This window comes from Equus przewalskii, chromosome 15 (assembly GCF_037783145.1).
Source record: "Equus przewalskii isolate Varuska chromosome 15, EquPr2, whole genome shotgun sequence".
Lineage (NCBI taxonomy): Eukaryota > Metazoa > Chordata > Mammalia > Perissodactyla > Equidae > Equus > Equus przewalskii.
The window spans coordinates 32,365,796-32,382,073 of record NC_091845.1 but is presented as its reverse complement, the minus strand read 5'-3'; the positions used below and the strand labels follow the sequence as shown (position 1 = coordinate 32,382,073).

Genomic DNA, 16,278 nt, shown 5'->3' with positions numbered 1-16,278 from the left:
TTACTACATGTAATTTTTGAAATTATATGGATTTTTCTCATACACAAGGAAAATATATTTAACTTCTGAACTGATTGATCTCTAAATCAAATTCTCTACATTAATACCATTATCTATAAAAGAGAATATAATAAAAAATCTCCAAATGAAAATGAAAACTTAACAATTGTATACTCTTAAAATAAAATTAAAAAAATAACTTGGGGCCTTCTAAGGAGAGGAGTGGGAAGGATTCCCTTTCCCTAAGTCTTCACTTGCAAGAGTAATTATTAGTGCTCTTTGCCAAATACTTCTGAATCTCCTCTCTCCTGGCACATAGTAGGATTCCTCTCCCTCTCATGGAAATACTAGGTGACTAATGAGTAATAAGTGGAAATGAGGGGTGTTACTTCTATGAGGGAATAGATAATTGCCAGGGAGGGACCTTACTGAGCTCTCTCTTTTCCCTCTAGCACAGCTGTGACCCATAATGCTGAGATGGTGGCTGCCCCAACAGACTGGGACCCTGAGTAATGAAGATGAGCAGAACCTTGCTGTTAATCTATAATGGACACAGCATGAATGAGAAATAAACCTTCATTTTTAAGTCACTAAGATTTGAGTGCTGATTGCCTCAACAAAATAACCTAGCCCATCCTTACTGACACAAATTTGTATGTAGAAGGCGGAAGGTATTCTTGATATAATAAAAAAGATGAAAATATATGGCATTGGCTTAAAGGCCAGGTCATGGGTGGCAAATTAATTGTTATCAGAGGCTAAAAGATTAGCAATTAATGTTACACAATGATGAAACATTTGGTAAACTTATCCCTTGAGATAACCTGGAAGATAGATAATATACCTAATGAAATTGTAGTTTTAGGGGAAAAGGAGAGTGAACAGAATATTATTAGTATATAATGGCACCTGATGGCTGCATTTAACAAGGAACTACAAGAAAGAAATGAGCCCAGAAAAAAATGGCGAGTTTCAAGCTGGAATGAAAGAGAATAGAGGGAGTCCAGAAATTCATGAATTTGCATGATTGAACGAGGCAACTTATTCTCATCTCCAATTTGTGAAAGATGAATTGAAAAAACCTTTGAACAACAAACATCTACTCAGCCTAGCATCAAGGATCAAATCAAGGGACACTGTTTCACTTTACAAAAACCTACGAAAGATTAATATGGTTCCTAGTAATCATTTCAGAAGGATAACATAATTCAGGGAAAAGAGATGAAGGGTGCGGCCTCTCAATTAAGCCTGATAGTTTAAGGATACTACATGGAAATACAGAAAGCTATGACATAATAAGGATGTAGTTTTGGCTACTGGCGCACGGAGCTGCCTGAAACCAAATAGATAAGAAGCTTATTAAGTTTTTGAGAGAGTTTACTGACAAAGAAACCACATGTTTAGGCTAAAATACATGTGAATGTTTAAGACTTAAAAATCATCCTCAGGTATGGGATGCATGAGGGTTGATTGTACTATTCTCTATTTTTGTATATGTTGAAATTTTACATTATACGAAGATTTTTAAAAAAAAATTCTGCCTTTAAAAAAATCATGACCTTTGAGGGGCTGGCCCCGTGGCCGAGTGGTTAAGTTCGTGCGCTCTGCTGCAGGCGGCCCAGTGTTTTGTCAGTTTGAATCCTGGGCGCGGACATGGCACTGCTCATCAGACCACGCTGAGGCAGCGTCCCACATGCCACAACTAGAAGAACCCACAACGAAGAATACACAACTATGTACCGGGGGGCTTTGGGGAGAAAAAGGAAAAAAAAAAAAAATCATGACCTTTGAGACCTCAACTTTCTTTAGGTAGGAAGCAGGCTAAAAACATTTCTCAGCTCTTGAAGACATTTTCTCTATTGTCTACTCCATGTGTGACCAGGAAAGAAAATGGAAAGACCTCTCAGGAGGTTGAACCAAGGTCCATGGAGAACAGTTAATTGGAAAGCCCCTCCCAGGGAGCAAAATAAAGCATAAATGGATCCAGGTTTTATGTGGCTTTAAGTTTATACAATTGGTGGGGGAGGCTTTCCAAGGGAAAAAAAAAAATGTAATTATGAGTGCATTTCATGTAATTATGAAATGTTCACCGCCACTTTAATGACACACTATACAATAAATTTTGTGTACAAAATGATTATAACTCCTTGGAGGGGCCCCTACAAGTGACAGATCCTGAAATTTAAACTCCATTAGCTTCACAGTCAATCTCTTTCTGGAATTGGGACCCTCCCTACATTCCCTGCTGGGTTTCAGTATTGCTACCGACCAGTGTTAGCTGTGTCTCCTATTCTTCAATTTCTGAGTGGGAGATTAGCTCTGATAATTCTGTTCTGGTAAACCCACTAATACAATACTGTATGTGTGGAGGGCAGATAACTTGTTTTTCTAGTTTATAGGATCAAGAGGAACAACTTCCAAATCTGACACAGAAACTATCATGCATCACCCAGAGATTCTAGACTTTGAGTCTGTTCATTGATTGACCAGAACTTTTAGGTTGTCTCCCTGGGAAGGGAAGAGTGCATTTTACGTGCATGAAGGAGAGTGAATAAAATATCTGATGACCAAAAGGGCAAATTGTGATGGTAATTAGTGCTACATCATTGAATGAGTACTCTTTACCAATCCTTGTTAGATCTGTAGCATGAGAGAGAAATAAACCTTTGTTTTTAAGCCACTGGGATTGGAATTCGGGTGTGGGGAGTGTTTGCTCCCTAGCCTATTCAGCATACAAAGTTTGCTGAGTCTTTTGGGTCACATATTTTAGTTGTTTTAATGGTTTAATAAAAAATAACATCTAACTATGGCAGACAATGATAATCTATAATCTTACCCATGTCTAACAATCATCATTTCATATGTCTGAATCATTTTTTCAATAAAAAATTTAACAGGCTGAAGATTATGTGCTTTGCAGGCTTCATGAGCACATTCCAAAAATTCCTAAAATAAAAGAAAAATAGAATGCATTTCTACAAAATGATATTATAAACCATGTCATACATGCCTTATAAATGCAGACTTTTCATTTAGAAATAAGAAAATTGTATCTTCTTATATTGATAAATTATTTCTTAAAGCTTTATTTATTTAATTAACAAGAGGAACAAATAGAATTAAAATACTTTAAAATATTAGTATTCCTTATTATAAGTTATTAACAATCATAGCATCATAGTATTGGGTATAAGCTGCATGAAAAAAACACTCCTTTTAATAGTGTTTTGCAGAATTTCACTTTTGGTTAAGATATAGAACGATATGCTAAACAATCCTTCACACTGCAGTAAGTGGAAATAAACAAAGAGGCTAAAAAAATCACAACAGTTTTAAAGATACAGGAGCACTTGGGATACAAATAAGTCTAAAGGATCTAAATTTCAGAAAAGGATGACATTTCCTAGGTGAGCACAAATCAACAGCTAATCTTGCCGTTGCATTTTCCAGGTGTGGACATAGGAGGGCACTGGATTGGGCCTGCTATAGGCAGAGGAACTTTGCTGAAGTAAGGAGACTCCAACAGAGATTTTAATAATCATTTGGGCTTGTGTGACAGATTTGAATCTGGAGAGGCTCAAACACAAAGCTGGTTCTCCCTACTGCCTACACTTTTGCTGAGTGTGAGGTGACACAAGAAATCAAGGGCTTAGGCAGAAAGGCACACAGAGAGAGACTTCCTTAGCCTTGGGATGTTTATATGCCAAAACACTGCTAGAGGGAGGCCCCTATAATACAGCAGGACAATTCTCACTCTAAAGACATTTAAAACCAGAGGTAAACCAAAGCTAAATAATGCTTCAACAAAACTCTGGCTTAGGTCAACTCCTGATTGAATTGACCAGCAGCTTAATCTAGCTATCTGACAAAGGAACAAGATGGTTTTTCTGCAGGAAAATAATACCAATTTAGCCTCTAAAGTATTTTATACACCATTTTTAACATAAAATCAAAATTTACAAATCATAAGAAATAGCTGATGATCAAGAGAAAAAACAGTAAACAAAACAAACTTGCAGATGACCCTGATGTCATAACTAGCAGACATTGACATTAAAATAACTTTTATAAATGTAAAAAGAAAATAGACAATATGACAGAAAATAGGTGAAGAATTTAAGCAAAGAAATGAGATCTCTTAATAAAATAAAATTGGACACACTAAAACTGAAAAAATAAAATATGTGAAATTAAGAATTCATTGGATATGCTTGTCAGCAGACTGGACAAAGCTAAAGAAAGGACCATTAATCTTTAAGACAGGTCAATAAAAAGTATCTAAACTAAAGCATAAATAATAAAAAATGAAATAAACAAATTAAAAACATAATAACAGACATGTGAGACAAAATAAAATGGTCTAACATACATGTAATTGGAGTTCCAAAAGGACAAGAGAAAGAAAATAGAACAGAAAAAATATTTTAAAAGATAATTACTGAGAATTTTCTGGAGAAAAACATCAATCCACAAATTCAACAAGTGCAGCCAATCCCAAGCAGGACAAATACAAAACAAAAACACTAGGCATACAGTCAAACAAGGAAAGAGAGAAAATATTAAAAATAGCCAGAGAGGGGTCAGCTCCGTGGCTGAATAGTTAAGTTCACGTGCTCCGCTGCAGCGGCCCAGGGTTCAGATCCTGGGCGTGGACATGGCACCCGTCATCAGGCCACGTTGAGGCGGCGTCCCATATCGTGTAACTAGGAGGACCTGCAACTAAGATATACAACTATGTATCAGGGGGGTTTGGGGAGATAAAGCAGAAAAAAAAAAAAAAAGATTGGCAACAGTTGTTAGCCCAGGTGCCAATCTTAAAAAAAAAAAAAAACAGAGAGAAAAAACACATTACATTCAGGAAGCATGAATAAGAAAAAATTCTGATCTTCTAAGTACAACAATGAAAGCCAGGAGTTAACAGAATAACATCTTTAAAATGATGTAGGGGTGGGAGAAGACCCTACCAATGTAGATTTCTATATCTGGTGAAAATATCCTTCAAAAATGAAGGCTAAATAAAAACATTTTCAAACAAACAAAAGCTGAGAGAATTTGTTGCCACAGGAACCACATGCACACAAGAAATACTGAAGGAAGTTCTTAATGTGGAAGGGAAAAGATTCCAGATGAAAGCACATATCTGCAGGAAGGAATAAAAAACACTAGAAAGGGAAAATATAAAAGACTATTTTTTTCAAATACTAATACCTAAAGCAAAAAATAACAATGTATTGTGGAGTTTATAATATGAGTATGTGAGTGAACGTAAGTAAGGCCATCTGGTAAGGGAACATAAGTGAGGCCATCTTGTTACACTCAATAACCCTTTCCTAGTTGAACTCTTTCTAGCATGTGATCATTATAAATTGCTGCACGCTTTCATGATTTCCTGGCCCTGATTCTGTGCACATACCCCTGCTGAGGTACTCTGATAGCTTTGTTCTTAACAATTTTAATGAATTTTCCCAGGGAATAAGAAGGCCTCCAGAAAGAAAGAACACTCGTAGAATATTCATCATCATTGACAGAAGAAAAGAATCCGTCATGTACATTTCTAAATCCCCTCCTTGCTGCCCATTTTCCTGATTTAACTGTCTCAAGATGCTATGATCCTTGATGGGTTTTGGAGACATTAGTCACCCATCTTCCAATTTGCTGGCTAATCTAATCTAATTAAACTTCCATTTTTGATCTCTAACTCGTGATTAATTGGCTCAGATCTCAGTGAGCAGAGTGAGCCCATTGCTTGACAACAAATAGAAGTAAAATATATGACAACAAGGGTATCATAGGCAGGGGTGAGTGGGTAATGGAATTACACCATTTAAGGTTCTTATATTGTTTATGAAATACAAACTTAAGATAAATTATAATAAATCAAGGATGTATATTGCAATCTCTGGAGTGGCCACTGAGGTCAAACTAAAAAGCCAACAGAGATTAATGGAGTAATAAACATTACCTGAAACTCAAAAGAAGTCAGTAAAGGAAAAACAAACATACAGTACACATCAAAAAGCAAGATGGTATAGTGAGTAGTAGTTGTTTTTCCTACGGTCCCAGCTTGCCTCAGCTTGGCTGCGGGCACACTGAACTGCTCAGCTGCCTACCTCCTAGAGCTGACTCCTAGTAGTTTTTTTCAAACTGGAATCTATGGATTCATGGATCTATTGCTATATTCATGGGAGTATAAGAGTTCTCCAAGAGAATGTTAAAATTTTGTATTTTCATTTTGATTAAAAAAAAGTCATATTAGTATATCCTGAATCATCTTGATAGTCACCTGTGGTACAATACAAAAATATATGTGGTCTTTGTCCCCTGGTTCTGGCACAGGAGTATCTTTTGTTATTCATAATGAGCCCTTTTTCAATCACATCTGAGTTTAGGCTAATGAGGTGACTTAGGGTGGGGACCCTAGATAGCCTCAGGATGGGGCCAGTCACCAGAAAGTCCCAGTGGTTAGAGAGTTGGAACTTTCAGCCCCACCTACCAACCTTTGGGGAAGGAGGAGGGGAGAGCCAAGGATTGAGCTCTATAAAAACTCTCGAACAATGAGATTCAGGAAGCCTCAGATTTGATGAACCCATCAAGGTGCAGGGAGGATGACACACCCTGAGAGGGCATGGAAGCTCCATGCTGCCACCTCCCAATACCTCACCCTACACGTATCTTCCATTTGGCTGTTCCTGAGTTGTATCCTTTAAAGTAAACCAGTAAACATAAGTAAACTGGGCTCCTAAATTCCATGAGCTGTCCTAGCAAATTATTAAACCTGGGGGCAGGGGGTTGTGGAAACCCCGATTTATAGTTAGTCAGTCAGTACAGGTGGCCCAGGACTTGAGACTACTGTCTGAAGTGAGGGGCAGTCTGGTAGGACTGAGCCCTTAATCTGTGGAATCCGACACTCCAGGTAGTTAGTGTCAGAATTGAATTGCATTGTTGAACACCCAGTTGGTGTTGAGAAAGTCAGAGGATTCGTTGTTGGTGTTAGAAAACACTCTAGAATCACCTTAATCTGATGCCACCATAGGATGCATGGTACTATTTGAGTTTGAAAATTAAAAAAAAGGACAGAAAGTAAATGATGCCTTTAAGCCAAGTAATGCCTTAGTGATATAACAGCTCAAACAAAGAAAACTTTTTATAGTAATATCAATAGAGAGAAGAGGTGGAAGGACTGAATTATCACACAGCAAAAGGTGGTTTATGCATGCCAAACTCAAAAGAATGTTGACTGCACATTTTACCATAGAAAATGCCATAAAGTGACAATTTAGTTTTGGCCACACACAATCTATCTCACTAAATCAAGATTGGTGTTTTGTCTATAATTAATTTTAAAATTTCTTTTGATTTTACATTATATAACAGCTATAAACAGTAGGCATTTATTCTTATGTGTACATATATGTAGGCCTCATTATAATGTCTATTATTCATTTATTTATTTTTGTGAGGAAGATTGGCCCTGAGCTAACATCTGTTGCCAATCTTCCACTTTTTGCTTGAAGAAGATGGTCCCTGAGCTAACATTGGTGTCAGTCTTCCTCTACTTTGCATATGGGACACCACCACAGCATGGCTTGATGAGCAGTGTGTAGATTCATGCCCAGGATCTGAACCTGTGAACCCCAGGCTGCTGAAGCAGAGCGCGAGAACTTAACCCCTATGCCACCAGGCTGGCCCCAATTATAATGTCTATAATTTAAATGAAATTGGAAATGCACATTGTTTGTTTCCTTTAAAAAGAAGTCAGTATATTACTTACATTTGAGAAACAAATCCTTATGTTAACTATAGGATATTTTGCCACTTTCAGTTTACCACCTTTTCTCCCTGCTGAAGTACACAATAGTATTATGGTATACACAGTAGTAAGTATATCATAAGATAGGAAATAACATACTCTTACAATGGACACTATCTTTGACCTGAATCTTGTTAACCCTGGTATCATAGAACAGACGGTACAGAAATCTACTCATTTTCATTAATTAAAGTGGCCAAAATAGGGGTTTCTCATCCAAATAGAATAATTTCACTCATGTAATAAAACTTTGAAAAGTATTGAGTCATCAAATGAATCTATTTTCAGAAAAATTCATTCTCACAGATTTACTTACATGATAGTCAGCTTCAGGAAGTTTAACACCAGGAAATAAGTCGCTAGTTATTCCATTAAATAAAGGTATATCATGTGATAGAAATTTTGGTTCATTTACATCTTTAATTGATCGAAGAAGCTAAAATCATCCAAAAAGGGCAATATAAGTTACTTGCCAGTATTTGCCCCCCACCTCACCTGCCAAAAGTCAGTTTCTTTTACATTGCTCCATGGAATCCCCATACTAAACCGTCAATACTATGCTTGTCAAGCCAAAAGGTCTTTGTATTCATATAAAGTATAAGGAATAACGTAACCCAAAACTATCATTTCAACCCCATGTAAAAAGACTCAAGCAACAAGTCTCCTGATTGCCTATTTATAGTTCCCGATCAACCTTGTTAAAAAACTTTTCTTTCCACTGAAGCTTTCACAATGTATACATTTAATACTTACAAGTATATCTTCATTTTCATCTGGAAATTTTAGTTTTAGGTTTCCAGCAGCCACTAAAACTGCTTTTACTGCTCGCATTCCATAGTCATAATGAAACTGTGATGAGAGCTGCTCTGAGCAAAGCCTATAGGTCATTACTATCTTCACAGACAGAGGTTTTGCATTAAAAAATCCATAGGAGTAGAGGGAGATTTCTGCTATGAGGGCATAGTTTGGAACCATCATAGCCACTGTTCTAAAAAGAACCTGAAGTATATAATAAATGAAATATATTATTTACCTTACAGAAATCATTTTTAAAGCTGAACATAAGAATCCAAAGATAATATGTTGATATTCGAGTTTATTTCCCCAATGCAAAACTTTTTCATTAACTTTGTAATTTTTTAAGTAGCACTTTTTATGTACTTTAATATTTCTTAGATGTCTAAAAAGTTTTTAGAGGTATAATTTACCTTATATCAAATGAAAAAAATAAAAGGGAAATTACAAAGATGTGAGAAAATTATACCATTTTGAGTGTATTATGCTGTTACTTTTGATTAACAAATTTGTAATCTTAAAAAAATTACCTTAAGATTGTCTGGCAATTCAGAACGTCCTGCATAGCCGGGATTCATGGTAATAGCTACAAAACAGTTTGGATTGAGCTTTAGTTCTGTCCCTTCAAAAATAAACTCTTCCAGCTTCTGCTGAATGGCTCTTTGAATGCAAAGGATCTGTTGAGCTACCACTGACAACACTTCCAACTCAATTCGATTAAATTCATCAAAGCAAGCCCAAGCACCAGAAGATGCCAATCCTTTAAAAAACTAAGGACAAGGAAAAAGGAGATGATTTTTCTTAGGAAAGGGCATCGTTGTTCAAACAAATATTTAAACTTTTAAGTCAAAATTGAAAGTTAAACTTAATAAAAGCCCCAAGGATGAAAACAACGTCTTTATCCTAAAACCAAGGTTCTGCTTGAACCTCAAGCAGGAACCACAGGGAACTGCTTAAACCATGCTCAAATAATGTTTACACACGAGCTTGCTTCGGTCTCTGCAGTTAGACCTAGCTGTAAGATTGTAACATTTAATATGCAACTTTACCTTTCCCATTGCTATATAATCTAGCCCATCAGAACAGTTGAACACCACACACTGTACAGCAAGAGCTTTAGCCAAGTCCTTGGTGGTTTCAGTTTTTCCTGTGCCTGCGGGCCCCTCCGGAGCACCTCCAAGGTTTAAATAGAAGGCACCTATCTGAAAAAATATACACATGTGAAAAGAAATCCATGCTTAACTGAAAAAAAAAGGACAATTTCTTACGAAATGTATTTAGGCTTGTTTGTAGCTTCAGAGAGGCAGTGATACAATTATATTGTTCAGTTAATTTTTAGCACACAATTTTTTAGCTGCACAAAGAAAAAGCAGTTTAAAGGGTCCAAAAAAGTGAAAATGTATCAAAATCTCCTTATCTGCTAAAACTTCATTTGTATCCTATTTGCCTCTAAAAATAAGGAGAATCTAGCCTTGCGGTGTTAACGTTTGGTCAGAAGGGTTTAATTAGAAGTGGTTGTGGAGATGATCATAGAGATCAATAATGACAGTCTACATGGCTAGCCGCAAAGAGAAGAAACACCTGAAAGTGAGTGCTATAAATGGGGGCCCATCGTTGGAACAGAAACAAATGACCTATTATTTAATTTTGTCTATGATTCACCCTGGCTATTGCATTCCACCCTTGGTATGTTCTCCATTTCCTCCATTCCCATAACACTCTTCTGTACTTCTCTTACCAGTAGTATCGTTTTCTACCTTGCATTACAGTTAATTTATGTACACTGTTTTCTCTCTCAATTAGTTTTTAAGCTCCTTAAGAGCAACATCAGCAGTATCTGAATTCTCTCTGGGTCGCCACAATGACTAAAATATTGGTTGGGAATTTTTAGAAGCATATAAATTACAGTGAACTCCCTGTAACTATGGAGTTTTTTTCATGAAAACCACTATAAGTTTGTGAAACTTAACTCCTCTTAGGAAAAATAGGGTTAAGGGACCAAGGCTGTACATATGGGAAGGCAGGGGGTACATGGGAACTCTCTGTACTTTTTGCTTAATTTTGCTGTGAACCTGAAACCGCTCTAAAAAATAAAGCCTATTTTTAAAAGTAATAATAATAAACAAACCTATGAAAGTCATATTTTCACATTTACTAAAATGAAACAATAGAGACAACTCATTAATAAAGGCAATATCAATGATATTTATCCATCTTAAATTTATAATAAATGTTATACTGCTAATGTCCATTAACTTGATTGATGGAAACCTCAGGCTCTCCATTCTTTACAATTTTAAGAAAATGCTTACAAATGTATTCTTTTTATTATGGATCATCAATATACTAGGAGACTTTTTTTTCGATGTCTAGTGTTATATACAAGTGTTCAATGTGTTTCTGATTTTACAACTCAAAGTTGTTAGCTTCCACCTTACAAGTATTCACAGCTTCTGATTTCACTGAGGTCCCAGATAGGACATAGAAGCTTGAGATTCATTTATTCAACAAATATTTAGGAAGTAACTATGTACTTGTTTACCACTACAGGAGAGAACAAGACATACATGATCCCCGTCCTCAGATAGTTTTTTGAGAAAGCAGAGGTTTTGGTGAAACATTTTATCGTAGATGCATTGGCACCCTACCCAGATTCCCTTTACTGGCCATTGCATCCATTCTCCAATTGCTGTGAGAATTGGCTACAAAGTAGCTCTCAACTGTTCTTTTCTCCAGAGAATCGTACTCAACTAATAGTTTGTTGGCAAATACGGCACCTGAAATTTTACTCACACCCCTAACCCCAGGGGTGACCCATAGGCAGTGACAATTAGGGAATATAAAAGCCAGACCCCTTTGCCTTAAAGAGGGGTACCTCTGTGTTGCCATTCATGCTCCAAAACTCCCTGTGAGATCAGGCTAAGTAAGGCTATATATCCTTTGAAGCCACATCTTTACTTAGCTTTTTCCCCTGCTTTCCTCACTTCCTTACAGGTCTTTACTGAGAGCCTTCCCTTGCAAATCTAGGTTATCCAGTAAATTTGCCCTCAAATCCCCATTTCATCTCTGCTTCTAGAGAACGCAATCAAAGACACTTTAATTTTACACACTCAGCACAGGTGGATTGATGTTTCTTGGTGCTCCTCCTCAATTCCCAGACAGGATTGCCATATTTAGCAAATAAAAATACAGGATGCCCGGTTACATTTGAATTTCAGGTAAACAATGAATTATTTTTAGTATAGGTATGTCCCATGCAATATTTGAGACATATCTATACTAAAAATTATTGTTTTTATGAAATTCAAATTTACCTGGGCGTCCCTGTATTTTATCTGGCAACCCCACTGCCAGGGTTTGATATTTTCTGTTTTGTTTTGTTTTCATTTTTTTTAGTTATAGCTCTATCTTCCACAGCTTCCCAACAAGCAGAGACCTCAGCACTGCCCCACTACACTTCAGCTTTCTCCCTCCTATTCAACAGAACTAACTTGGAATTCTAAGCAGAAATGTACTTTCCTCATCTTCTTGTCATAACTCCCAGAACTTCACCGCAAAAATTGATACCATTTTCTGAAGCTCTGCTTTTCTCTTTAAATCTCCAGAATCTTCCTTTTTCTAATTATCCCTAATAGTAATGATTTTCAAACATTAGAATTCGCTCTTGTATTCTACAAAAGTACCCAAAAGTAAATATTCATTATTATAATTTCACATTAAGGGAATTTGGGATTAGGAAGGGATAGCCATATTCAACTACTATAGATAAGAGAATAAAATGAGGATAGCCACGTTACATTTGGACAAGAAAATATGACACCACACCAAAAAGTAATCTTTAATGTGTGAATTAAAATAATTTAAATGCATACCAATGTTCTGTAACATCTGTCAGTTAGAGGAGTAATGACAAGTCTAGGTGAGTTACCAAGATATTCATAAGCATATTTTACATTGCAATTAATGATACGAACTCGAGCATTTTCATATTCCCAATAATATCGAAGCTGAGCAAGCCAGTGGAAATCTGTATCATGTGAGACACCTAGAAAGAATAAAGTAAAACAAAACACATAATCCTGAAATGGAAATAATTTGAAAAATATGTATTTTATCATCTTTTATAACAACAAATATTAAAATAATTCATTTTCCTATTTATAGAAAAGATCATGTAAAATAAATTCTGTTGAGAGAGAAAAAGACATATAGTATAAATCTTTGCTTCTAGAAGCTCTTGAATTTTATGTTTAATATTAAAGAAAAAAGTCACATACCCATATCAATCATGTCCATGACCACATCTCTAGCATGGACATCAATAGTAACCAAAGCCCCCAGAGTAATCCTGGTCTGTTTCGACAATTTTCCTCTTACCAGCTCTACAATATCATTTAGTTGATTCTGAAGTTCCTTATAGTACTTCTTTAATCCCTACAAAATAAAAAAGCAATTACACTAAGGTTATATAGTACCTAAAACATGTATTTTATATATTTACTTTTACAAAACAATTCTGATTTCATAATGTATCTCAATATAAAAATGAATTAAAGAATAAAGTCATTTTCTCTAAGCCTAGTAAAATATTAAGAATAAGTTTTCAACGAATTATATAATTTTGATACTACATGTAGAAATTGGGCGAAGATTGCCTTTGCAAAGGATAGATAAACTAAGTAAGAAATATAGTAGGATGACTGGGACATATGGTATTTCTATTTTTAAATTTTTGAGGAATCTCCATACTGTTTTCCATAGTGGCTGCACCAGTTTGCATTCCCACTAGCAGTGTATGAGGGTTCCTTTTTCTCCACAACCTCTCCAACATTTGTTACTTTTTGTTTTTCTTATTTTTTCCATTTTAATGGGTGTAAGGTGATATCTTAGTGTAGTTTTGATTTGCATTTCCCTGATGGTCAATGATGATGAACATCTTTTCATGTGCCTATTGGCCATCTGTATATCTTCTTTGGAGAAATGTCTGTTCATGTCTCCTGCCCATTTTTTTATTGGGTTGTTTGATTTTTTTGTTGTTGAATTGTGTGTGTTCTTTATATATTATGGCGATTAACCCTTTGTCAGATATACGACTTACAAATATTTTTTCCCAATTAGTGGGTTGTTTTTTTCTTTCAATCCTGTTTTCATTTGCCTTGAAGAAGCTCTTTAGTCTGATGAAGTCCCATTTGTTTATTCTTTCTATTGTTTCTATCCAAAGAACTTGAAATCAGCAATTCCAAAAGTCTCATGTGCCTCTATGTTCATTGCAGCATTATTTACAATAGCCAAAACGTGGAAGCAACCTAAGTGCCCATCAAGTGATGATTGGATAAAGAAGATATAGTATATATATATATATATATATATATATATACACAATGGAATACTACTCAGCCATAAAAAAGAATAAAACCATCCCATTCACAACAACATGGATGGACCTTGAGGGCATTATGTTAAGTGAAATAAGCCAGATAGAGAAAGACAATCTCTGTATGACTCTACTCATATGTGGAAGTTAAACATGTAGACAAAGAGAACAGATTAGTGGCTACCAGGGGAAAGGGGGGCTGGGGGGTTGGCACAAAGGGTGAAGTGGTGCACATGACTGACAAATAATAGTGTACAACTGAAATTTCACAAGGTTGTAAACTATCATGAACTCAATAAAAAATTTTTTAAAAAACTTCTAAGCAGAAGAGTTAAAAAAAAAAAGAAAGAAACATAGTAGGTAGAAAAGAATGTTATTTAAAATCAAATAACGCTTTACCTCTGTCCCACCACTTATAACTTCCTGTGTTTCAGAAGTCCAGAACATTTGAGAAACACAAAGTACAACTTGGCCAGGCCACTCTCGAACCCAGTCTCTTCTTGCAGATTCTGGATAGGCCTGAAGAATTAAAATGCATCATTAACTTTAAAAGATCAGGAAAGGAAAAAAAAAAGCATTAAGTGTCTAACAATAGAGAAGTGCAATATTTGGTACATTCGTATGATAGTATATCATATAGTCATGAAAATTTTAGATGACTATGTAAAAGACCCAACAATTTTTTGTAAATTATATTTTTGAAATATTTGTTTGTTTATAAAAGAATGGAAAGTTGAGCATCGATATGTTAATAATCAGTTATCTCTGAAAGAATTTGATTGTTGATTCTTTCAGAAGTTGATTTCTATATCATTTTTATGTTCCTTTCCTGTGGGGAATTGTCAAGTTTTCTACATAGAATACATACTACTTCTATTAAAATAAAGCATAAAGGCTTTATTAAATCATAAAAAATCAGTCTAATAGATTATGTATATCAATGCCAAGATTTAATTGAAAAGGAAACTATACAATCTGGTGGAAAAGTGGACTAGAAATTAAAGCCATTGTATTAATTATCCATAGCTTTTCCAATAACTTGTCTGACCAAAGTATATAATTTGAACAATTATATAACATTTTTATGTTCAAAATGCATTTAAGTTGGGGGAGTTTTAATCCTTGAAAAAATAACTTGCTTCAAAAGTTAATGAGGCAGAAAGGGTCAGCAAAATGGCAGGGTGAGCTGACCCAGGACTCTCTGCCCTCCAAACTACAACCAAAGAATCGGAACAACTGAATTTCAACCAATAACCCTAATACACAGACCAACAGAGACCTACAGCAGCAAGACGACGGAGGAAGCAGAGGCTGCAGCTGGCCTCAGAGGAGCTGGAACAGGGTAGGAGAGAACTTTGCTCCCTACCCTAGAGACTGGGATCACTGCTGCGGGTGAGGGAAGGAGCAGGGGAGGGGACGTGCGTCCGGGGATCTCCAGGACTCCCACTGCCAGTGCAGTGGAAACCTGCTGACAGGGGAAAGCTTCCGCATGCGGGGACCCCATCAAGCCAGGGCCCCGGGAGACCAGAGAGCGAGAGCTGATCGGAATCCAGATTGGCGTACGAGAGAAAGTGCCCCTCCTCCCCCAACCAGCGCTGCATGCCCGCCGTCATGGCTGAAGGCAGACGGCTCAGAACGCGTGGCTCTTGATCCCCGTCTAGTGGCAACAAGCTGTAACTGCAACCGAATACTACCCTCATGCACAAAAACCACTCCTCTACCATTCAGCAATTTATAAAAGCTCCAGACCAGAAGGAAAACAATAAAAACACAGAATTAAGTCCTGAGGACTTGGAAATAGGTAAACTAAGTGAAAATGAGTTTAGAGTGGCTATCATCAAAAAACTCAATGAGGTAAAGGGAAATATAGAGAAATAAGTCAACGAGTTCTGGAGTTACTTCACAAAAGAGATTGAAACTATAAAGAAGAATCAATAAGAAATACTAGAGATGAAAAATACAATGGATCAGATAAAACAGAATACAGATTCCCTGAATGCGTGTGTAGACACCATAGAGGAGCAAATTAGCATAACTGAAGAGAGACAGGCTGAATGGCTCCAGAAAGAGAAACTAAGGATTAAAAAGAATGAGGGAAATATCAGAGAAACAGTGGATTCAATGAGGAGAACCAATTTAAGAATCATCAGAATTCCTGAGGGCATGGAAAAGGAAAATGGAGCAGAAAGTGTGCTTAATGAAATTATAGAAGAGAACTTCCCAAATCTAGGGATTGAGGGAGAAATGTGTGTGGAGGAAGCTTTCAGATCTCCTAGATTTGTCAATGTAAAAAGACCTA

The 16,278-nt window shown here is 36.2% G+C and overlaps 1 protein-coding gene across 3 annotated transcripts in view; it reads right to left on the bottom strand.

Annotated features, from left to right (window-relative positions):
• Positions 1–16,278, bottom strand: part of DNAH12 (dynein axonemal heavy chain 12) — a 213,721-nt gene that overhangs the window by 110,810 nt on the left and 86,633 nt on the right. For all 3 annotated transcript variants that reach the window (XM_070574868.1, XM_070574869.1, XM_070574870.1), the window contains 8 exons: positions 14,379–14,498; positions 12,883–13,039; positions 12,478–12,650; positions 9,655–9,807; positions 9,136–9,375; positions 8,564–8,809; positions 8,127–8,246; positions 2,837–2,946 (listed from right to left, as the gene is read on the bottom strand). In XM_070574868.1, the coding sequence (XP_070430969.1) occupies positions 2,837–2,946; positions 8,127–8,246; positions 8,564–8,809; positions 9,136–9,375; positions 9,655–9,807; positions 12,478–12,650; positions 12,883–13,039; positions 14,379–14,498 (1,319 nt within the window). The remainder of the gene's footprint in view (positions 1–2,836; positions 2,947–8,126; positions 8,247–8,563; positions 8,810–9,135; positions 9,376–9,654; positions 9,808–12,477; positions 12,651–12,882; positions 13,040–14,378; positions 14,499–16,278) is intronic.